At 42.1% G+C, this 24519-nt stretch overlaps 2 protein-coding genes across 3 annotated transcripts; both read left to right on the top strand.

Annotated features, from left to right (window-relative positions):
• The first annotated feature begins 321 nt into the window (after positions 1 to 321).
• Positions 322 to 14996, top strand: LOC110497515. The gene is made up of 11 exons (XM_036956477.1): positions 322 to 366; positions 2240 to 2591; positions 3240 to 3333; positions 4164 to 4251; positions 4478 to 4802; positions 5015 to 5108; positions 5211 to 5298; positions 6381 to 6705; positions 13234 to 13327; positions 13426 to 13513; positions 13721 to 14996. The coding sequence occupies exons 2-11, from the start codon at positions 2312 to 2314 to the stop codon at positions 14327 to 14329; spliced, it is 2085 nt and encodes a 694-aa protein (XP_036812372.1). The 5' UTR covers positions 322 to 366; positions 2240 to 2311; the 3' UTR covers positions 14330 to 14996.
• Positions 14997 to 15321: 325 nt separating this feature from the next.
• On the top strand, positions 15322 to 23439 carry LOC110497525 (protein FAM3C). Of its 2 annotated transcripts, XM_021573668.2 has the most exons (10): positions 15352 to 15677; positions 15792 to 15824; positions 16345 to 16413; positions 16645 to 16719; positions 16915 to 17032; positions 17682 to 17740; positions 17849 to 17899; positions 22718 to 22802; positions 23050 to 23176; positions 23343 to 23439. In XM_021573668.2, exons 1-10 carry the CDS (start codon positions 15659 to 15661, stop codon positions 23430 to 23432), a joined length of 726 nt encoding a protein of 241 aa, XP_021429343.1. In that variant the 5' UTR covers positions 15352 to 15658; the 3' UTR covers positions 23433 to 23439. The 2 variants fall into 2 exon arrangements, with proteins under 2 accessions (XP_021429351.1, XP_021429343.1); XM_021573676.2 differs by lacking the exon at positions 15792 to 15824 and having other exon boundaries at positions 15322 to 15677.
• The last annotated feature ends 1080 nt before the right edge of the window (positions 23440 to 24519 follow it).

Genomic DNA, 24519 nt, shown 5'->3' with positions numbered 1-24519 from the left:
CAGTTTTTTATAAGATACATTTATTGCTAGCTAGCTTCTTACCTTGGCTCCTTGCTGCATTCACATTACCGGTAGTCCGCCTGCCACGCAGTCTCCTCGTGGAGTGCAATGTAATCGGCCATGATTGGTGTCCAAAAATACCGATTACCGATTGTTATGAAAATTTGAAATCGGCCCTAATTAATCGGCCGACCTCTAGTTGAGTGGGCTATTTACAGATGGGCTATGTACAGGCGCAATGATCTGTGAGCTGCTCTGAAAGCTGACGCTTAAAGTTAGTGAGGGAGATATGAGTCGCCAGCTTCAGTGATTTTTTTGGCTTTGGGGGTGATCAGTGAAATAGACCTGCTGGAGCGCGTGCTACAGGTGGGTGCTGCTATGGTGACCAGTGAGCTGAGATAAGGCGGGGCTTTACCTAGCAAAGACTTACAGATGACCTGGAGCCAGTGGGTTTGGCGACGAATATGAAGATAGGGCCAGCTAACGAGAGCATACAGGTTGCAATGGTGGGTAGTATACGGGGCTTTGGTGACAAAACAGATGGCACTGTGACAGTGCCATCCACTGGCATCCAGTGGCATCCAATTTGCTGAGTAGAGTGTTGGAGGCTATTTTGTAAATGACATCGCCGAAGTCAAGGATCGGGAGGATAATCAGTTTTACGAGGGTATGTTTGGCGGCATGAGTGAAGAATGCTTTGTTGTGAAATAGGAAGCCGATTCTAGATTTAATTTTGGATTGGAGATGCTTAATGTGAGTCTGGAAGGAGAGTTTACAGTCTAACCAGACACCTAGGTAGTTGTCCACATATTCTAAGTCAGAACTGTCCAGAGTAGTGATGCTAGACGTGCGGGCATGTGCGGGCAGAGATCGGTTGAAGAGCATGCATTTAGTTTTACTTGCATTTAAGAGCAGTTGGAGGCCACGGAAGGAGAGTTGTATGGCATTGAAGCTCATCTGGAGGTTAGTTAACACAGTATCCAAAGAAGGGTCAGAAGTATACAGAATGGTGTTGTCTGCGTAGAGATGGATCAGATAATCACCAGCAGCAAGAGCGACATTGATGTATACAGAGGAAAGAGTCGGCCCGAGAATTGAACTCTGTGGCACCCCCATAGACTGCCAGAGGTCCGGACAACAGGCTTTCCAATTTGACACACTGAACTCTGTCTGAGAAGTAGTTGGTGAACCAGGCGAGGCAATCATTTGAGAAACCAAGTCTGTTGAGTCTGCCGATAAGAATGCGGTGATTGACAGAGTCCAAAGCCTTGGCCAGTTTGATGAATACGACTGCACAGTATTGTCTTTTGTCGATGGCGGTTTGATATCGTTTAGGAACTTTAGCGTGGCTGAGGTGCACCATTGACCAGCTCTGAAACCAGATTGCATAGCGGAGAAGGTACGGTGGGATTCGAAATGGTCTGTAATCTGTTTGTTAACTTGGCTTTCGAAGACCTTAGAAAGGCAGGATAGGATAGATATAGGTCTGTAGCAGTTTGGGTCTAGAGTGTCACCGCCTTTGAAGAGGGGAATGACCACGGCAGCTTTCCAATCTTTGGGGATCTCAGATGATACGAAAGAGAGGTTGAACAGACTGGTAATAGGGGTTGCAACAATTGCGATGGATAATTTTAGAAAGAGAGCTTCTGGATTGTCTAGCCCAGCTGATTTTGTAGGGGTCCAGATTTTGCTGCTCTTTCAGAACATCAGCTATCTGGATTTGGGTGAAGGAGATGGTGGAGGCTTGGGCAAGTTGCTGTGGGGGTGCAGAGCTGTTGACTGGGGTAGGGGTAGCCAGGTGGAAAGCATGGCTAGCCGTAGAAAAATGCTTATTGAAATTCTCAATTATAGTGGATTTATCGGTGGTGACATTGTTTCCTAGCCTCAGTGCAGTGGGCAGCTGGGAGGAGGGGCTCTTATTCTCCAAATATGTCAGGGTTGGTGTATGAAATTGTATACACCAGTATACCACAACCAGGTTTATATCTATCTTTTAACGGTGCAGTGCAATTCTAAGGGGTTTGGGTCTTGATGGAAAGCTGACAGCTGACCAGATTGCCAAAAAGTTGGAAAATCTGAAGACCAAATACAAGGTAAAGTGGGCTTGTGTTCTTAGAAGACTGAGATTTCGGACTTCTAAAATAAGTGTTTACTGATATTGTCAATATTTACTGATCATGAAGTCAAAACAAAAAAGCCTCATCCCAGCCATAGTCACACTTTTGTATTTGTCTTTTAGGACTTTAAATACATTTTTCTTGGCAAGGACACTGTTGCTACCAGCATAGCCTCCTGGCCCTGGTTCCAATTTATGGGCGAGGCCATGGAAGGACGCCTCTTCAACAGCGCCCAAGTTTTGGCAGTAGCATCTTTGGCTGGTGAGGCTCCAGGTTCTTCCTCACCATTAACCAACGAGAGAGGACAGGGGGGTGACGGTGCTGACATTTTGGAGTTCTTGATCAAAACTGAGATGGAGGACAGTGTGGGGACAGAGAACTTGGAGGACAATGCAACTGTTAACACTGATGCAACTCAGACTGAGGGCCCTACTACTATGGGCTGGCGAAGAATTTCAGAATGCTCGTATAAAAGTAAGTGAGTTGGGGATACTCTGATTCTGTTGACCTTTCAAATTATTTCTTCAACCTTAATTTGACCAGGAGGTCTGTTTAGTCCAGGGCTCTCCAACACTGTTCCTGAAGAGCTACCATCCTGTAGGTTTTCAGTCCAAACCCAGTTGTAACTAACCTGATTCAGTTCAATTAATTATTAGAATCAGGTGCTGTAGATTAGGATGGATTGGAGCAAAAACCTACAGGACAGTAGCTCTCCAGGAAAGGGTTGGAGAACCCTGGTCTAGACTCTGGTCTTTAAGGTTCCCTAGTGGCGCAGCGGTCTATGGCACTGCATCTCAGTGCTTGAGGCATCACTACACACACCCTGGTTCAAATCCAGGCTGTAACACAACCGGCCGTGATTAGGAATCCCATATGGCGGCACACAATTGGCCCAGCATCGTCCGGGTTTGGCCGATGTGTGCCGTCATTGTAAATAAGAATTTGTTCTTAACCGACTTGCCTAGTTAAATAAAGGTTCAAATTCAAGAATAAGAATTTAATTGTAGTTATTGGTTGTTAGCAAGCTTGCTGCAAAAAATGGTGTGTTATTTGATACATGGTAATGTATGCTCAATCTGATGTACCTGATTCATATTACTGACATTGGTTCCTGCTTATCAGTGACAGAGCAGGAGACGGAGAGAATGATAAAGCTGCGTGCCGTGAATGAGGCTCTCTTCACAGGCAGAAAACATACTGCCAAGCCTGCCTGGAGGTGAGTATGTTTGGAAAGGACATATACAGACCATGTTTTGTCCCAGCACATCCTGTGATTATCTGTCCCAAATCCACCTCCAGCTCCTTTGCACTTATGTATGTCTAAAAGGACTGGATAGGTGTAAACAATATGGTGATAAGTCTTTCTAGCTCGACTTGGAGCTATTACCATATTGCTTATACCTATTTGATAATTTCAGATTTCGTTAACTGCTCTAAATGAGAATTAGTTTGCAAATTGTTGTCTTCTGCATTTTTGTTTGTCTCTGACAGGAGGCTGCTGAGTGGAGGACGGGCTCATAATAAGGGCTGGAATGGAGTAAATGGAATGGTATCAAACACATGGAAAACCATGTGTTTGATGAGTTCGATTACCATTCCATTGATTTCGTTCCAGCCATTACTATGAGCCCGTCCTCCCCAATTAAGGTGCCACCAACCTTCTGTGTTTGAGTTTATTTTATTTTTACAGGGACAGTGCACATTAATCAACGTTTCAGTAAAAGTGACGGTTTTAGCCGGCCGGCTAATTTTCAACCGCAGTCCCTGGGCAGGTTATTAAAAACAATTACAATATAGACAATAGCAACATAGGACAAGCAAGACATAGCATACAGACAGAGCAACATAGAACAAAAAGCAGCAAGACAAAATTAATAAAAGCAACAAAGTGTTTCCACACCTCACAAACAACAGACAAAATGGAAAGCGGCAACACACAGCTAGGGACCATGTTCACAAATCTGATTGACCTTTAGCCATGTCTTCAAGCATTTTGTGAAAGTGTGATATGTGGTGCAGTTATGTTGTCTCCATGTTTTCCTGCAGAGCTATTTTGAATGAGTTGGGCCTTCAGGGAAAGCTGACTACTGACCAGCTTGCCAAAAAGTGGGATAACCTCAAGAGGCGATATAAGGTAATGTGACAGTGACGGCAGTACTCAACCAGCGTATTTGTGCGTTTCATTTTCATTCTTGAATTTTTTTGTGTAGTGTATAAGAAACGTTCCCAAAGTTTCTTGAAGTTATTCTTAATCCACAATGTATCGCTCTCTCATCACCTCCTGCACACATCTCTTCTCAATTCCACTCCACACTGCTTTGTCCACTGAACCCAGACACTTTATTCCTCTTTTGGTGCAGGAGTTGAAATGTCCAGCCCGCAGCATGGAGAGCAACCCAAATTCCTGGCCCTGGTTCTACCGCATGAATGATGCCATGGAGGGACGATTCGCCGGCTGCGCCCCCATCCTGACGCCAGTAGTAGAGGAGGGTGATGAGGAGTTTGAGCCCTCTCCACTACCAAGGAAGAGGGCTCGTCGGATGCCAGGGAAGGGGGGGATGTCTGAGTTCTTGACAGAGTCTGAGATGGATGAGCTGGTGGAAACGGAGGAGAGGAATGGAGCAGCCGTCTTCCAAGGGGCCACCATAGGGGAGTATCACACGGCCACAGAATTCTCATATAAGCGTAAGTGATGATGTTTTGCCTTTCAAAGGGACTATTTGCTAAAAATATACATCAATATGATTTTCCACTTTCTTGGAATGGTATTGGTCGACCCAGACAGTTTATAAAGTGCATGTTTGAGTTATTGGCAATAAGCTAACTAGCAACAAGTTACTTCGATAACAATTATTTGTGAATAATAACGCTAGTTGTTATATTTGCTTGATTTACAGTGACTGAGGAGGACACCAAGAGATTGATAGAGCTGCGTGCTTCCAATGAGGCTCTTTTCACAGGGAAGAGAAATACAGCCAAGCCTGCCTGGAGGTGAGTTAGCTTGTGTTGGAAGAAACTATTTGGCTAAATAAAAATGTGATATTTCCAGTCAATGTACTCAGTTTATTTTATACTTCCATTATTTCTCTGTAGGGCTATAGTAAAAGAGATGGGCCTCGCAGGAAAGTTGTCTGCTGACCAGGTTGCCAAAAAGTGGGACAACCTGAAGACAAAATTCAAGGTATTGTAACTAGTGTGTGTCCGTGTATATTTTGTCCATGATTTCTCACCCTGTTTCAGGGGCTGTGTGTGTAGTTGCTTGCACATGTACACTGACTGTACAAAACATTAGTAACACTTTTCCTAATATTGAGTTTCACCCCTTTTGGCCTCAGAACGGCCCCAATTCATAAGGGCATGGACTCTACAAGGTGTCAAGTGTTCCACAGGGATGCTGACCCATGTTGACTCCAGTGCTTCCCACAGTTGTGTCAAGTTGTCTGGATGTCCTTTGGGTGGTAGACCATTCTTTTTATATATATTTATTTCTTTACTCCATTTTTCTCCCCAATTTTGTGGTATCCAATTGGTAGTTAGTCTTGTCTCATCGCTGCAACTCCCGTACGGACTCTGGAGAGGCGAAGGTCAAAAGCCGTGCGTCCTCCGAAACACAACCCAACCAAGCCGCACTGCTTCTTGACACAATGCCCATTAACCCGGAAGCCAGCCGCACCAATGTGTCGGAGGAAACACCGCTGACACAGTCACCTGGTGACTGTGTCAGCGTGCACAGCGTCACAGGACATCCCTGCCGGCCAAACCCTCCCCTAACCCAGACAATGCTGGGCCAATTGTGCTCCGCCCCATGGGCCTCACGGTCGCAGCCAGCTTCGACAGGTGCTGGACCATTCTTGATCCATACGGGAAACTGTTGAGCGTGAAAAACCCGGTGGCGTTGCAGATCTTGACACACTCAAACCAGTGTGCCTGACACCTACTACCATACCCCGTTCAAAGGCACTTTTGTCTTGCGCATTCACCCTTTGAATGGCACACGTACATGATCCATATCTCAAAGTTTAAAAACAATTATTTAACCTGTCTCCTCCCCTTCTTCTACACTGTTTGAAGTGAATTTAACAGGTGACATCAATAAGGGATCATAGCTTTCACCTGGATTCCCCTTGTCAGTCTCATGGAAAGAGGTGTCCCTAATGTTTTGTACAGTCAGTGTATATGTACATGGATGCTCATATGTGGGGACCAGAAGATGGATAGGTCACACTAAGTGATATCTCCTAATAAGTTTATATCTTCTCTTAGGACTTGAAGTATCCGCCGCGTGGCATGGAGAACCAGAGCACCCCTGCCTCCTGGCCTTGGTTCCAACTCATGAATGATGCCTTCGAGGGCCGACTGGCCGCGAGAGCCCCCAAAATAACTCCCATATGGATGAACGAGGAAGACTACTTGTTTGTATCCTCACCGATGCCTACAGAGAGAGACCCGTGTCCCATGCCAGAAAGGAGTGAGATTTCTGATCTGGAAGAGGGAATGAGACCAGAGGGGACAGAGGTGGATGGAACGGTTACGTTCTTAGACGCCAGTGGAGAAGAGTGCCCCACACCTGTGGAATTCTCCTATAAAAGTCAGTGTCATTCCTTCATTCTTCATGTCTCCGAATGTTCTTTTCAAGGAGGATAAAATATACTTTTAGAAGTCAAATTTCATGAGTAAAAATGGATTAATGTGTTCAGGTCTATATGGACTAGGGCTGTCCCCGACTAAAATAAATCTTGGTCGAACGAGAGTAGTCTTTTCTTTTGAGCAATCGATTGGTCGAAATTTAAAAACATGTACTTTTCCATATATAGACACACCCTATGTGTTTTAATAAAATCAACTATATGTACTGAGCTTGTCTGATGCTTTAAGCTCGCTGTTTTATTAAATAATTAAGTCACACAAATGACTCAAGGGAGCCAGAGATCAAGATAGCCTAACCAGAAGGGGAAAAAATAACTGTTCCGTACCCTCCTCCTCCTGCTGCTGCTCGCCTTCAAAGATTCTGCCTTGCCGTTACACTCCTGAAGTTGCCGGTAATAGGCTACACCAGGGGTCGGCAACCTTTTTCCATTTGGAGTGACAATTTATCTTACCATTTCTATCGATCTGTGTGCCAGTTATGATTTTCATTTGCACATTTTTGTGGAACAGTTTGATTTAATGTATTGTCTTTTATATCTCAAAATCATTGTAATGTGGTTCATCTAAATTCTATCTAACAAACAAATAAAAACATGGTAGCCTGAAGGTAGAAAATATCCTGATAAATATACTATAAATCACATTGGCTACGCATGTCTGTCTGCAATGAACTTGAAACATGTATCAACTGTGTCCGGCCCAAAGCCCATTGCTAGCAAATTTTCAACATTGGATAGAAAATACTGGGCCCTCAGTTTCCCACCCTAGTGAGCTTAGGACAGACACAGCTGTAGACTATTTGTGCAAGGGATAATAAGTAATACATTATTTTGAAGTTTACACTGGATCCGAGCATTACATTTTTCCCTTTCAGGCCGAGTGGTTATCAAAAGGGAGAGACCTGGAAATATTTGTCAAATACATTGAGGAACTATTGTCATTCTCAATGGAATCTAAAAAGAGACTTTGTTTACTTGCTGTTTGAGTTTAAGACATTTTTAATTTGAGAAGCTCCACAGCTCAATAGTGGTAGTGAGTTAAGACAATCAGAAATACTATCCAACATCCCCAAATAGGCACATTTATAAGTCAAGTAGCCTAGGCCTACTTCTATATGCGTAATCAGGTGCACATCCTTACTCAACATTGACAGGAGCTCTCCAAACAAAAGACAATGGGAAAAAAATGTACAATTTGTAAATGTTAAGAAATAAACCAAAACTTTTTCTCACAAGTGTAGCATAGGTTGTGAGCTCTGCAAACAACATTTCCACTCCGACCATGAGAGAGCTTCACGACTGTAATAATAATATTGAATGCATTAACAGAAATTACCGTAACCAAACAAATATTGTAGATTAGAAATTATGTGAATTAAAGTAAATGTAGGTTACTACTGGTGATTACAGTGGGGCAAAAAAGTATTTAGTCAGCCACCAATTGTGCAAGTTCTCCCACTTAAAAAGTTGAGAGGCCTGTAATTGTCATCATAGGTACAATTCAACTATGACAGACAAAACGAGAGAAAAAATCCAGAAAATCACATTGTAGGATTTTTTATGAATTTATTTGCAAATTATGGTGGAAAATAAGTATTTGGTCACCTACAAACAAGCAAGATTTCTGGCTCTCACAGACCTGTAACTTCTTCTTTAAGAGGCTCATCTGTCCTCCACTCGTTACCTGTATTAATGGCACCTTTTTGAACTTGTTATCAGTATAAAAGACACCTGTCCACAACCTCAAACAGTCACACTCCAAACTCCACTATGGCCAAGACCAAAGAGCTGTCAAAGGACACCAGAAACAAAATTGTAGACCTTCACCAGGCTGTGAAGACTGAATCTGCAATAGGTAAGCAGCTTCGTTTGAGTAAATCAACTGTGGGAGCAATTATTAGGAAATGGAAGACATACAAGACCACTGATAATCTCCCTCGATCTGGGGCTCCACGCAAGATCTCACCCCGTGGGATCAAAATGATCACAAGAACGGTGAGCAAAATTCCCCAAATTCCCAGACCCACACGGGGGGACCTAGTGAAGAGCTGAGACCATAGTAACAAAGCCTACCATCAGTAACACACTACGCCGCCAGGGACTCAAATCCTGCAGTGCCAGACGTGTCCCCCTGCTTAGGCCAGTACATGTCCAGGCCCGTCTGAAGTTTGCTAGAGAGCATTTGGATGATCCAGAAGAAGATTGGGAGAATGTCATATGGTCAGATGAAACCAAAATATAACTTTTTGGGAAACACTCAACTTGTTGTGTTTGGAGGACAAAGAATGCTGAGTTGCATCCAAAGAACACCATACCTACTGTGAAGCATGGGGGTGGAAACATCATGCTTTGGGGCTGTTTTTCTGCAAAGGGACCAGGACGACTGATCCATGTAAAGGAAAGAATGAATGGGGCTGGGTCTTTCAGCATGACACTGATCCCAAACACACCGCCCGGACAACGAAAGAGTGGCTTCGTAAGAAGCATTTCAAGGTCCTGGAGTGGCCTAGCCAGTCTCCAGATCTCAACCCCATAGAAAATCTTTGGAGGGAGTTGAAAGTCCGTGTTGCCCAGCAACAGCCCCAAAACATCACTGCTCTAGAGGAGATCTGCATGGAGGAATGGGCCAAAATACCAGTGTGAAAACCTTGTGAATATTTACAGAAAACGTTTGACCTCTGTCATTGCCAAGAAAGGGTATATAACAAAGTATTGAGATAAACTTTTGTTATTGACCAAATACTTCTTTTCTACCATAATTTGCAAATAAATTCATTAAAAATCCTACAATGTGATTTTCTGGATTTTTTTTTTTCTTATTTTGTCTGTCATAGTTGAAGTGTACCTATGATGAAAATTACAGGCGTCTCTCATCTTTTTAAGTGAGGGAACTTGCACAATTGGTGGCTGACTAAATACTTTTTTGCCCCACTGTATATGTAATGGGGAATTGATAGACACTAACAATCAAAAGGGCAAACAATTCACACAAGGAAGTTATGAAACAATAAATGTGCATGAAATGGCGGGAAAGACGTGCTTTGTGCATCTTAGCCACACTCCCCTTTTCCTTGGATAGTGGCATCCCCGCGGCTTCCTCAATGGATTTAGTCCACTGAGACCGGCGAGAATCAGACATGTCAAGTGTGCCATGAAAAAATCTATATATTTGCGACTGCTCAACAAAAAAATTCCCGGCCGACCAAGAGCCTATCGACCAGACAATCAACCAGTTGACTAAATGCGGTCAGCCTTAATATGAACCATATACAGTGCCTTCAGAAAGTATTACTCCTTGACTTATTCCACATTTTGTAGTTACATTCTGAATTCAATATTGATTCATATTTTGTTTATCACCCACCTACACACACTACCCTATAATGATTAGTGAAAATATGTTTAGAAACTTTTGCAAAAGTATTAAAAATAAGATACAGATCTAATTTACATAAGAATTCACACCCCTGAATACTTTGTAGAAGCACCTTTGGCTGAGATTACAGCATGAATTGTCTTGTACAGTGCATTCGGAAAGTATTCAGACCCCTCTACTTTTTCCAAATAATGAAAACCGGTTTAGACATTTTTGCAAATGTATTAAAAAACATATATTTTTTTTTAACATACCTTATTTACATAAGTATTCAGACCTTTTGCTATTAGACTCAATTGAGCTCAGGTGCATCCTGTTTCCGTTGATCATCCTTGAGAAGTTTCAACAACTTGATTGGTGTCCACCTGTGGTAAATTCAATTGATTGGACACACCTGTCTATATAAGGTCCCACAGTTGACAGTGCATTTCAGCAAAAACCAAGCCATGAGGTCAAAGGAATTGGCCGTAGAGCTCCGAGACAGGATTGTGCTGAGGCACAGATCTGGGGAAGGGTACCAAAAGAATGGCTGCAGCTGTGAAGGTCCCGAAGAACACATTCTTAAATGGAAGAATTTTGGAACCACCAAGACACTTCCTAGAGCTGGCTGCCTGGCCAAACTGAGCAATTGGGGGAGAAGGGCCTTGGTCAGGGAGGTGACCAAGAACCCGATGGTCACTCTGACAGAGCTCCAGAGTTCCTCTGTGGAGATGGGAGAACCTTCCAGAAGGACAACCATCTCTGCAGCACTCAACCAATCAGGCCTTTATGATAAAGTGTCCAGAGAATCCACTCCTTAGTAAAAGGCACATGACAGCCCACTTGGAGTTTGCCAAAAGGCACCTAAAGACTCTCAGACCATGAGAAACAAGATTCTCTGTTCTGATGAAACCAATATTGAACTCTTTGGCCTGAATGCCAAGTGTCACGTCTGAAGGAAACCTTGCACCATCCCTATGGTGAAGCATGGTGGTGGCAGCATCATGCTGTGGGGATGTTTTTCAGCGGCAGGGACTGGGATACTATTCAGGATCGAGGAAAAGATGAACAGAGCAAAGTACAGAGAGATCCTTGATGAAAACCTGCTTCAAGTCACTCAGGACCTCAGACTGGGTGAACGTACACCTTCCAACAGTACAACAACCCTAAGCACACAGCCAAAACAACGCAGGAGTGGCTTCAGGACAAGTCTCTGAATGTCCTTGAGTGGCCCAGCCAGAGCCCGGACTTGAACCTGATCTCTGGAGAGACCTGAAAATAGCTGTGCTCCGACGCTCCCCCATCCAACCTGACAAAGCTTGAGAGGATCTGCAGAGAAGAATGGGAGAAATTCCCCAAATACAGGTGTGCCAAGCTTGTAGTGTCTTACCCAAGAAGACTCAAGGCTGTAATCACTGCCAAAGGTGCTTCAACAAAGTGCTGAGTAAAAGGTCTGATATTTCAATTTTTTATATTTAAAACATTTGCAGATATTTCTAAAAACCTGTTTTTGCTTTTTTATTGTGGGGTATTGTGTGTAGATTGAGGGGGGACACAATGTAATACATTTGAGTAAGGCTGTAACCTAACAAAATGTGGAAAAAGTCAAGGTGTCTGTATACTTTTCCGAATGCACAGTTTACTTGTATTTGGTATTTTATTAGGATCCCCATTAACTGTTGCAAAACCAGCAGCTACTCTTCCTGGGGTCCACACAAAACATGAAACATATTGACATAACACAGAACATCAATAGACAAGAACAGCTCAAAGACAGAACTACATACCATTTTTTTTAAAATATGTAGCCTACATATCAATGCATACACACAAACTATCCAGGTCAAATATCTGCATTTGAGGATTATCTCAAGCTTTCTCACCCACCAAGTTGGGTGGGGAGTGTGGGAGAACAGCAATCTAAGTCTTTCCAAAGATTTTCAATTGGATTCAAGTCTGAACTTTGGCTGGGCCACTCAAGCGCTTTCACATTTCTGTTCTGAAGCCATTCCAGGGTTGCTTTGGCTGTATGCTTGGGGTCATTGTCCTGTTAGACTGAGGCAAAGATTTCCATTCCAAGGTCATTTGCACTCTGAAGCAGGTTCTCGTCAAGGATTTGCCTGTATTTGGCTCCATTCATTGTTCCCTCTATCCTTACCAGTCTCCTAGTCCCTGCCGCTGAAAAGCATCCCCATAGCATGATACTGCCACCATGCGTCATGATTTGGATGGTGTTCAGACCGGTGACCAGCTGTGCCTGGTTTTCTCCAGACATAGTGCTTTGCATTCAGGCCAAATGGTTACATTGTCTCTCAGATCATATAATATTTTGCCTTATGCGCCGAGTCTTTTACATGCCTTTATGCAATCTTCAGGTTGCCATGTGGCTTTTTCTCAGGAGTGGCTTCCTTCTGGTACACTCTTCCATAAAGTCCAGATTGGTGAAGTGTTATAGAGATTGTTGTCCTTCTGGCCAGTTCTCCCATCTTAGCCAAGGAACTCTGTAGTTCTGTCAGAGTGGTCATTAGGGTCTTGGTCATCTCCCTGACCAAGGTCTTTCTTGCCTGGTTGCTCAGTTTGGTTAAATGGCCAGCTCTCGGCAGAGTAGATCCAAATGTGTTCAATTTCCCAATGATGGAGACCACTGTGCTGTTGGAATCTTTCAACACTCTAGAAATAGTTTTACACCCTTCCCCAGATATATGCCTCCCCACCACTCTATTTCAGAGCTCTACAGCCAGTTCCTTGGACTTCATGGTATAGTTTCTGCTCTGACATGCACTGTCAACAATGGGACCTTATATAGACAGGTGTTTTCTTTCTAATTTATCTCCAAACAATTAAATTGGCCACAGGTGGACTCCAATCAATTTGTAGCGACGTCTCAAAGATGATAAAAGGAAATTGGATCCATCTGAGCTCAATCTGGAGTAAAAGGGTGTGAATACTTATTTAAATGAGATTTCTGTATTTCATGATGTGTGAGAAAAAAAATAAACAAAACAACAATGTGGACTAAGTCAAGGGGTATGACTACTTTATGAAGGCACTGTAGGCAACAATCAAGAAAAACATTGGCAAACGAATAGTAACTTTAATTTTGTTTTGATGACAGTGACAGAGCAGGATACGAGGAGGCTGATTAAGTTGCGTGCGGCCAATGAGGTTCTCTTCACTGGGAGGCGAAATGCTGCCAAGGCTGCATGGAAGTGAGTAGGATTTAGTATGAAAATAAATGTCAATGATGAAGCACTAAAGTCAGATATGCATAATCAACACTGATCACATTGGTTATTTTTGTGTGCAGGGCCATTTTAAAAGAGTTGGTTCTCCTGGGAAAGGTGTCAACTTACCAGGTGGCCAAGAAGTGGGACAACTTAAAAAGAAGATATAAGGTAAACAAACTGTCAAGTGTTTCTGGCAAATTTCTGCAACATGAAATAATCAAAGTTTAAATGGATCAAAATCAGAATGTTTATATTGAAGGACCAATCCTTAATAATGTCCATGCATTGCTAAAACACTTTCACCCAGCTGAAGTCTGCTCTGTTGTTTGTATTCTACACTGTGGTCACACTTGTCCCCTCTTGTTCCCTGAACAGGACCTGAAGTACCCTCCTGTGGGCATGGAGAGCATAGCAGACAACGCTGCTTCCTGGCCATGGTTCTACCTCATGAATGAGGCCATGGAGGGCCGCCTCGCCGCCAGCGGACCTGTCTTGACCCCTATAACGGAGGGTGATGACCCCGAGCCTTCCCCTTCACAGTCGTCTCGAAATAGAGGATGCCCGTTGCTGGAAAAGGGTGACATCACACTGGAGTACCAACAAGAGATTTATGTGCACCCCACCATCGAGGAGTGCCACCGGGCCACAGCGGAGTGTGAGAGTGCACTGAGAGAGGAGAGGTTGGGTAGGGGGCCAGCAGGGGGCACTGCTGCTCAGAAGTCAGTGACACTGGAGAGAGGGTGGGAGATGGTGGAGAGGGAGAGGGCAGCGATAGAGGGGGATAGAGCGGCGGTAGACAGAGAGCGGCAGTGGCTGGAGAGCGAGAGAGCCAACTTGGCAAGAGACAGGATGCTGTTGGAACAGGACATGGCGGCACTTGGTAGAGAGAGAGAGGCCTTTGAGAGCCAGAGGGCAGCAGTGATGATGCACAGTGCTACAGGGGTGCACACTGGACACGTCAACCACTGTGGGATGGGGATGTAGACCTATGGTATTAACTGCCTTGGAAGCCAAGGACTGTTCAAGAGCCTTCAAGTTAATTAGAGGAGTCTTTTCAGCATGTTTTCACCTTATTGGCTTGAGATTAATAAATGTTTTACACTCACAAGAGAACACGCTGTCTTTGATTTGTGATTGATACATTCAAAACATCTAAACGTAATGGTTTATTAAACTAACCAGTGACAGAGACTTCAATCTGTAACATTGTGGACTTGTTTTAAATGGCATTTGAGAATTTCTCTTTCTTTTCACAGAACAGGCTAATGATGTCATGTAACCCTTAAAGTGTTTGTGGTGTGACTCATTATCTCAATGGCCTCATCCTGTCTTTTCAGTCTCGGTTGCAATTATATTGTAATATAAGACAAAATTAGCACTATAAGTGAGAGAACTGAATTTGTTATGGAAGTGTTAACTTTTTATGTACTGACTACTTTTCTCTAATGTGAAAGCTGTTTCCATTTTCAAACAATGAATATGCTATAAATTACTGCCAAAAAAGTATGGAAGTGAAATATTGTTTGAGAAATCAAATCACAGTATGACCAAAGCTCAAGTGAGAAATGTGGTAATATATTTTTTGAGGAAATAGTACCCGCTCAACAATTGTGTATAGCCTACAATAAAAAGGCTCATACTCTGCTCATGATTTTCTTGTTATCGGATCTGTACAAATGTAGAGGACTAGGGGCTAAAATCAATGGATGGTTAGGTTTGAATGTAACAGCTATTTTATTTAACCTTGATATAACTCAACATAGTAATGCATGGAATTAAATATGTTTGTGTCCAGATGCCCTTTGTAGCCAGCTGAAGAAGCTTTGCTAGGAGAATCTCCAGGTGGACTTTATAAAGTCCTTGTCTAACCCGCTCCACTGGCTGGGACAGTGTGCCAAGTGCTGGGACAAGTCCTTCTTTCTTCACGGACCTGGAGGTCATGCAGTTCCACCGACTGTCTAGCTTGAAGTGTCATCGCGGCTGCAGCCTCCAGTGCAGTGAGCAGAGGGTTTCCGGGTGGAAAGGTTCCATATTACCCAGGAGATTCATTGCCTCTTGCATAGACCTTGTTGAAACATAATGCACAATGTGTTTTTGACAGGCAATGCCTGTGCATAGTACTGCAGTTGTATATTGTTTTGAGAGGGGGTGGAGAAAAGGAGGGATGATTCAGTTAAAGAATCTGGTGAAGAAAGAAACTTAGGTTAAAAGCTAACTGGATCAACCTGACTAGCAACCAGCTGCATTTGCTCTTTTGTGTTTTTCATAAGGGGATTCTCATACAGGCAACAGGAGAGAGAGTAATCAGATATCATGCTCACTGTACGCATAGGTAAGTCATAATTTCCCAAAAAATGCCAATGTTTTATGTTTACTGAGAAATCTGTATGTCAATCTGTCAATACAGTATTTGCTTTAAGAACAATGACAAGGTAATCTCTTGTAGGACAAATGATGCATAAAACACAGGGCTCCAGAAGTAAGTTGCAAAGCCAGGTTTTTTTAAAGCATGTTTTAATGTATTACTGCTCAATATATGTTTTAATAGTGTCTATAGAGTACTACGGAATAACTTATTTTATGAACAGATGAATAAACAAGATTATAAACAAAATATTTTTTCCCATAGAGGGTTGAAGACTACCAACCAACAATGTGGTTTTACTGGTATAGCAATCTTCTATTTATCTCTGGCTCAGGCCAGTCTGGTGTTATTAACCCTTTCCTACTGTAGGGTGAGTAGAAATATACTTTAGTGTTTAGTGTAGGGCCCAGATCCTAGCTTGTGATCCATGCGAGTACTGACTTTCTCATAATTCATGCATTTACTGTATGTCAATAGGAAATTGGATTGAACATGAGTGAAATCAGCCCTTTGGTTGTAAATTTTACAGTTGTAGTCATGCAGTCATTGACAGCTGTCTATGCTTGTCCACAATACATAAGTGACTTGGTGATTATCCTGTATAAGTACGATATCCCCATTATTTATCTTGCAGGCCTTCTTCCAATCATAGCAGTGCTTGGAATCATTTTCTTTGCTGTTTTCCTCATAATGCGGTCTCAAAGTAAGTCTCGATGACAATGTTTGTCACACAAGGACACATTCATTTGATAACGACTATTAATTACATGCTGTTAATAAAACCGGCATAACATTTGAATAAAAGTTTGTCATCTAGCCTAGCAACTGATGAATTTATCAGGAAAAGTGTTAATGTTTTCTTCAAGAGTAAGTACCCGCTACAATAGTTCCCATTCATAATGATACACGCCGCTCCTTCCCCCTATTACTCTAGGCCACACCCTCTCCTGGTATCCTGAGTTTCCTGGTCCAGAGTGGCTACAGGTGACTAATGTACCCAAAGAGACCAGTGAGTAATCAGAAGGATGTGTATTTCCACCTGTGCAACATGTTTGGGCTACTAGCATCCACATATTCAACATTTAAACAAAACAAAGTTATAGCTGGCAAGGCCAAAAAGCTAGTCTATCCCATCAAATTAATGGTATGGGGAACCATTAATATGTGTGATTGTGTGTGTTTCTCCTCCTGAATACTTGCACAGCCTCCAGACAAAGACCGTGTGGCATCCCAAAGCCCTGTCCAGAGGGGGACTTCAGCTTTTTAATCGCCAGTGGAGCTGCTAATGTGGTTGGACCCAAAATCTGCATGGAGGACAAAATGTAAGGAACATATCCTTATGTGTGTTGTTACAGGTTTTTTCCATTTATGTTTTGGGGTTGGACTTTTAGCACGTAGGGCTCACTGTGACCTTGTTAGTCAGTATGTGTTACACCTGTGCTGGTTGCAATGTCGTTAGTGTGAAGGTGTTTCACCTGAGCTTGCCCAGATGCTATTTAAGAGTGGCTGGCCCACTGTTCTAGTTGTCTTGATAGATCCGAAGGGTTAACACCTTTAGTTGGTGCTCCCTATTTTTATTTTGTAGACCAGCAAGCCTTCATCTGCTTTTGCGCCACACTTTTGTTTTGCTTCCTGTCTTTACATTTGGTGTGGGTTTTACTTTCGTTTGCTTTTTCTTGGGCAAATTCAGTCGGCGCTCATGGTGGGTGTCTTTTAGGTTCCTGTTGTTTCTAGTCAACCTTTAGTGGACACCACCATGAGTCTTTCAGAACCCCTCCTAAAACCCCACCTGTTTTGGTTGTTGGTCAGTGACTCTGTTTGTGCCCTATTCTGTTTGAGCAATTTTTAGTTTTTTTGCTGGGGAACGTATGTGTGAGTGAGAGCGATATCTTGATGTAGAGTGCCCTATTATTGTTCACTGTTGGGGGGGAGGTTGTCAGGTTGTGAGACTCTGTTCTATGTTCTCTTCAGGGTTATGGGTTATGTGGAAGAAAATGTTGGGTATGGAATTAACATTGCTGTTGTGAACGGTAAGTCAAAAGGTTATATGCACATAGTATTAACAGTTTTCTTATTTTACATCTTGTATTCAGCGTAAATCTGATTTTAAATACCTAATTATTCTCTTTTTCACACAGGGAAGACTGGGGAGGGTATGAAGACAGCATTTTTTAACATGTATGATGGTGGTAAGATGGTTTACAGCCCCTATAAAAAAAAAAATGTCCAGCGGAGCATGTACATTGCCTAGTGACCATCTACACACCACATTGCAGTTTTCACATTTTGCAAATCTAAATGGTTTAAATTGGGGACTTTTTTTAACCAATCTACACAACATACTCCACATTTCAAAGTTAAATAAATTATATAACAAAATACAATTATATCCCAGTTATGTATTCAGAAGACTGAGGCAGTGTTTTATCTAACCTTTCATATTTCTTTGAGCCTAGCAAACTGCCCAGTCCCTGCCGGTGACAAGCATACCCATAACATGCCACCTCAATACTTGAAAATACAGTATCAACATTGCATTCACTACACATTACTGACCTGTATGGGGAAAAAAGGAACCCCGTGTTAAAACTCCACTCTAAATCATTGATTCTGTTCGCAAAAAGGCAGTTAAGTAATATTCAAGACAATACATCAAAGAAATATACTTTTTAGAATAAACTGGAGGTTTGGGTCAAATCCAGTACAACACACAGTGAATCACTTTATTTTCAAGTATTGTGGTGGCAGCATTATGTTATGGGTATTCTTGTCACTGGCAGGGACTGAGTTGGTTAGGATCAAATACATTTGAAAGGAGCAAAGCTCCAGAATTTAGTACATTTTATTGCCGAAGACATACCAGAATGGCTTTCCAAGAGGTGTTGAGTGGTCCAGTCTATCCTGAATTAAATTTGCGTGAAAATAAGAGACATACAGAGTATACCAAACACCTTCCTAATATTGAGCTGCACCCCCCACCACATAACAGCCTGATTTCATCGGTGCCTGGACTCTACAAGGTGTCAAATGTCACAGGCTCCGAATACAACGGGTGTAGACCTTACCGTGAAATGCTTACTTACAAGCCCTTAACAAACCATGCAGAATATTTGCTAGATAAACTAAAGTTTAAAAAATTACACAAAATAACTAACGAGGCTATTTACAGGGTATACCGTTAGAGTTAATGTGGTACAGGTCAGTTGGGGTAATATGTACAGTGGCAAGACAAAGTATGTTAACCCTTTGGGATTACCTGGATTTCTGCATAAATTGGTCTTAACTTTTGAGCTGATATTCATCTAATTCACAACAATAGACAGTGTGCTTAAACTAACATGCAAATTGTGTATTTCTTGTCTAAATGTAATATATTTTAAACGTTCCCAGTGTAGGTTGGGAAAAGTATGTGAACCCCTTGGCTAATGACCTCCAAAAGTCAGATAACCTGGAGTCCAATCAATGAGACGAGATTGGAGATGTTGCTTAGAGCTGCCCTGCTCTATAAAAAACACTCACAAAATGTAAGTCTGCTATTCAAAAGAAACATTGCTTGACGTGAACCATACCTTGAACAAAAGAGATATCAGAAGACTTGGTGACTTGCATAAAGCTGGGAAGAGTTACAAAAGTATCTCTTAAAGACTTGATGTTCATCAGTCCACGGTAAGACAAATTGTCTATAAATGGAGAAAGTTAAGCATTGTTGCTACTCTCCCTAGCAGTTGCCATCCTGCAAAGATGACTGCAAGATCACAGCACAGAATGTTCAATGAGGATAAAAAGAATCCTAGAGTGTCAGCTAAAGACTTAGAGAAATCTCTGGAACATGTTAACATCTCTGTTGTTTATTCTACAATATGTAGAACACTAAACAAGAATGGGAGGACACCATGGAGAAGCCAAACATTGCTGCACGTCTGAAGTTCGCAAAAGAACACCTGGATGTTCCACAGCGCTACTGGAAAAATATTCTGTGGACAGATTAAACTAAAGTTGAGTTGTTTGGAAGGAACACACATCACTATGTGTGGAGAAAAAAAGGCACAGCACACCGACATCAAAACCTCATCCCAACTGCAAAGTATGGTAGAGAGAGCATCATGGTTTGGGGCTGCTTTGCTGCCTCAGGGCTTGGACAGTTTGCTATCATCAACGGAAAAATGAATTCCCAAGTTTATCAAGACATTTTGCAGGAGAATGTAAGGCTATCTGTCCGCCAATTGAAGCTCAACAGAAGTTGGGTGATGCAACAACACAACGACCCTAAGAACAGAGGTAAATCAACAACCGGATGGCTTCAACAGAAGAAAATATGCCTTCTGGAGTAGCCCAATCAGTCCTGACCTCAACCCGATTGACACCAGACATCCCAAGAATATTGCTGAACTGAAACAGTTTTGTAAAGAGGAATGGTCCAAAATTCCTCCTGACTATTGTGCAGGTCTGATCCGCAACTACAGAAAACGTTTGGTTGAGGTTACTGCTGCCAAAAGAGGATCAACCAGTTATTAAATCCAAGGGTTCACACACTTTTTCCACCCTGCACTCAATGTTTACACGGTGTGCTCAATAAAGGCATGAAAACGTGTAATTGTTTGTGTTATTAGTTTAAGCAGACTGTTTGTCTATTGTTGTGACTTAGGAGAAGATCAGATCAAATTTGATGACCAACTCATTCAGAAATCTGGGTAATTCCAAAGGGTTCAGATACTTTTTCTTGCAACTGTACATGTAGGTAGGGGTAAAGTGACTATGCATAGATAAACAGCGCGTAGCAGCAGCGTAAAAAAAGGGTGTCAATGCAAATAGTTTGGATAGCCATTTGATTAACTGTTTAGCAGTCTAATGGCTTAGGGGTAGAAGCTGTTAAGAAGCCTTTTGGACGTAGACTTGGCACTCCGGTACCGCTTGCTGTGTGGTAGCAAAGAGAACAGTCCATGACTGGAGTGTCTGGAGTCTTTTACAATTTGTAGGGCCTTCTTCTGACACCGCCTAATATAGAGGTCCTGGATGGCAGGAAGCATAGCCCCAGTGATGTACTGGGCCGTACACACTACTCTCTGTAGCGCGTTGCGGTCGGATTCCGAGCAGTCGGATGCCATACCAGGCAGTGATGCAACCAGTCAGGATGCTCTCGATGGTGCAACTGTAGAATCTTTTTGAGGATCAGAGGGCCCATGCCAAATCTTTTCAGGGGAATAGGTTTTGTCGTGCCCTCTTCACGATCTTGGTATTGTCCTGGCACCACACTGCCAGGTCTCTGACCTCCCTGTAAGCTGTCTCATCATTGTCGGTGATCAGGCCTACCGCCGTTGTGGTCGGTAACTTAATGATGGTGTTGGAGTCGTGCGTGGCCACACAGTCATGGGTGAACAGGGAGTACAGGAGGGGACTAAGCACGCACCCATGAGGGCCCCCAGTGTTGCGGATCAGCATGGCAGATGTGTTGTTGTTTACCCTTACCACCTGGGGGTGGCCCATCAGGAAGTCCAGGATCCAGTGGCAGAGGAAGGTGTTTAGTCTCGGGGTCGAAAGCATTCCACAGGGATGCTGGCCCATGTTGACTCCAGTGCTTCCCACAATTGTCAAGTTGGCTGGATGACCTTTGGGTGGAGGACCATTCTTGATACACATGGGAAACTGTTGTGTGGAAAAACCCAACAGCGTTGCAATTCTTGACAAAAACTGGTGCGCCTGGCACCTACTACCATACCCCTTTCAAAGGCACTTGCCCGTTCACCCTCTGAAAGGAACACATACACAATCCATGTCTCAATTATCTCGCGGCTTAAAAATCCTTTAACCTGTCACCTCCCCTTCAACTACACAGATTTAAGTGGATTTAACAAGTGACAACAGTAAGGGATTATAGCATTCATCTGGTCAGTCTGTCATGAAAAGAGAAAGTTTTGTATACTCAGTGTATTGCTGTCCATCAATGATTCCCAACCAAATTTACTGAGCTTGAGCAATTCTGACAAAAACAATGGATATACAGAGTTACATAATTATTGGCACCCTTGATAAAGATGAGTAAAAAATATATGATACTGGGCTATATTCTATGCTAAATAAAATTGGAAAATTATATTTTATACTAATACAATTAATCAGATTTAAAAAAAAAAACTTATAAAAAAAAGAAAAAAAGGGGTCAACATTATTGGCAACCCTGTTTTCAGTAATCCAGCACTCTCCCCTTGCGAGAATGACAGATTCTTTCCAAAATGTTTTGAGAACACATTGGGATGGATTTTAGACCCTTCCTCCATACATAATCTTCCCAGATCCTTGATATCCTTTGTCTGTGTTTATGGACTGTCCTCTTTTGATTCAAACCACAGGTTTTCAATGGGGTTCAAGTCCGGAGACTGAGATGGCCGTTGCAAGATGTTGATTTGTGGTCAATTAACCATTTCTTTGTGGATTTTGATTCATGCTTTGGATTGTTTTGCTGGAAGATCCACTTGCGGCCAAGTGTCAGCCTCCTGTCAGAGGAAACCAGGTTTTTGGCAAAAAATGTGCAGTTATTCAAAATGAGTAAACTGTAATGGCTTCCAAAGATGCTTCCACCAAGTATTAACTGTGAGGTGTGAAGACATGCAATAAAGACTTAATATTTAAAATTGTATTTAGAACATTGTCTATCATTTGAAACTTTATTATTTAAGGCAGCAAAATGTGAAGATTGCAAGGGGTGTGTAGATTTTCACTAGGCACTGCATTTCCTGCTTAGCAACATTAGTTAAATGCATCTCCACCCTTTCCATGATCGATTTCTGTACCTTGTTATAAATGTTGAGCTATTAACCAACCAGATACAATCATTCCTGTATGGGTTGGTCAACCATATCCAGCACATTGAAAACTGAAGTACAATTTTTTTTAAAATAATACATAGATTTTGTTCAATTTGAGTGTACATAATTCTAATTTCCACTCCTCAATAAAGAAGAAAACCATTGATCATGTTGAAAAGCTGACATGTTATCCCTGTCTTGCAGATATTGAACCTCTGGTGGAGTTTCTGGAGTCCATTGAGAATGGATCCATTGTGTTGATTGCCACCTACGACGACCCAGCTACAAAGTGAGTCACATTTCATTTTAACATTAAACCAACTTTCATGGCAGAATTTGACCAATATGGTCATCCAGGATACTATATGATAATGCTTTGGGATCTTTGGAGTGTGCACCAAAATCATTAAATTAATTGAAGCGCTCTGCATGCTCATATAAAGTCCTATCGAAAGCCTATCCATATTGTTTTTAGTGATACAATTAATGATGGTAGTGAGGAAAAATACTGAATGGTTTTAGTAATTGATTGACAGATTGAACGAAGAAGCAAGGAGGCTTATCAGAGAGCTTGGCAGCTCTGCTATCCAGTCATTAGGCTTCAGAGACAACTGGGTCTTTGTTGGAGGAAAAGGAGCAGATGTCGAGAGTACCTTGGAGAAGGTAATACCATACCAACGTTTATAATATGTTTTCACTGTCTCTGTTATCCAGTTTTTTGGATTGCACCTGCAGTTCCCCACTTTTTACTGATATCATTTGAGCTGGAGGAGCTATGTGTTTATGTTGCTGTTGCAGGAATCTAATTGATCCGTTTCCCCCCCCACAGCATATTAAAAACAATAGAGACAAAAACAAGTATGACTCCTGGCCAGAGATGATTGAATTGCAAGGATGCTTACCACGCTATTTGGAGTGATTGGTACCAAAAATGTTGTTATCCTGCCAGACCCCATATCCACTGTAAACATTTGCACATGTTGTGATGTCTGTATTACTCTGAAAAATGCATAATAAACAACAGTTTGGCCTTGTCTATGAAGTATTTTTTTGGCAAAATACAGAATTATCTGTTTATAACACAGATAATAGAGCTCGTTAGTCTGTAGTCCTACAAACGGGAAATTAGTTACCTGTGGTTCATTCAGCCATTTTTATTGGGGAAATTGATGGGGAAAGAATGGGGTTTTGGGATAAACACCAAAAATAAGGTCTGTGGTTAACACAGGCTTTGGTCTTATACGTTTTGTTCAATTAGATCGGTAAATCAGCTTTTAGTTACTTTTTTCTTGCCCCTTATTTGTGGAACATTCTTCAAAATATTCTTAATGTGATGTTTTGGTGCCTCAAGGGCAATTCAGAAAGCTGATTGAGGACCTTATTACTGATGAATGTGTTTTTTTTTATGACCGTGTCTTTCTAGAAGCAATTTGTATTTATATGAATGCATTTTCTGTAATTCAGGGCTAGTCTGTAAATGGGACCTTGGTCTCTGTATGACTCCTAGATAAAATAAAGGTAAAATAAAATCTGACATTTTAGCATGGAATTAAACATCAAGGTAGGTATTCAGGTAACAATCATGTAAGTAATAACAAATAAACAGTGCAGATAACAATTACCATCATCAACTCAATCTTCTCTTTCCTGCCAAGGTAGGATTTACCCTCCATCCTCCTCTTCCGAACGTCTCCTTTCCACTTAAGGGTATTTTGTTTTCTTGGTTGGCCCATTCTCATCCCCTCAGTTGTGCTACTACTGCTGTACAACTTTTTATTTGTAGTAGCTATCTAACACTTACTGAGATGTTTCACCATATGACAGATGTGCTTATAGGCGGTGTCATAAAAACAGAATTATATTTAGACACACACACTATACAGAGAGAGCAATGGAGTGGGAGGATTCTGCGCTGGCCTGACCAGTTGATCAGCTAGCTACTGTACATGGTTGACACTGCAGCAAGTTTAGCCAGTTGATCTAGTGTTGACCGAATGTGATAGTTA

This window comes from Oncorhynchus mykiss, chromosome 2 (genome assembly GCF_013265735.2).
Source record: "Oncorhynchus mykiss isolate Arlee chromosome 2, USDA_OmykA_1.1, whole genome shotgun sequence".
Lineage (NCBI taxonomy): Eukaryota > Metazoa > Chordata > Actinopteri > Salmoniformes > Salmonidae > Oncorhynchus > Oncorhynchus mykiss.
This window is presented reverse-complemented; position numbering and strand designations above follow the sequence as displayed.

What these genes read in the sequence shown, in the direction of transcription:
- LOC110497515 (XM_036956477.1), top strand. Translation starts at nt 2,312, where the DNA reads ATGGGCGAGGCCATGGAAGGACGCCTCTTCAACAGCGCCCAAGTTTTG. An exon ending in ACCTGAAGACAAAATTCAAG is followed by an intron (nt 5,299 to 6,380) that starts GTATTGTAACTA and finishes ATCTTCTCTTAG; the next exon opens with GACTTGAAGTATCCGCCGCG. An exon ending in TGTGGAATTCTCCTATAAAA is followed by an intron (nt 6,706 to 13,233) that starts GTCAGTGTCATT and finishes TTTTGATGACAG; the next exon opens with TGACAGAGCAGGATACGAGG.
- LOC110497525 (XM_021573668.2), top strand. An exon ending in TAAAACACAGGGCTCCAGAA is followed by an intron (nt 15,825 to 16,344) that starts GTAAGTTGCAAA and finishes TTTATCTTGCAG; the next exon opens with GCCTTCTTCCAATCATAGCA. An exon ending in CCTCATAATGCGGTCTCAAA is followed by an intron (nt 16,414 to 16,644) that starts GTAAGTCTCGAT and finishes CTATTACTCTAG; the next exon opens with GCCACACCCTCTCCTGGTAT.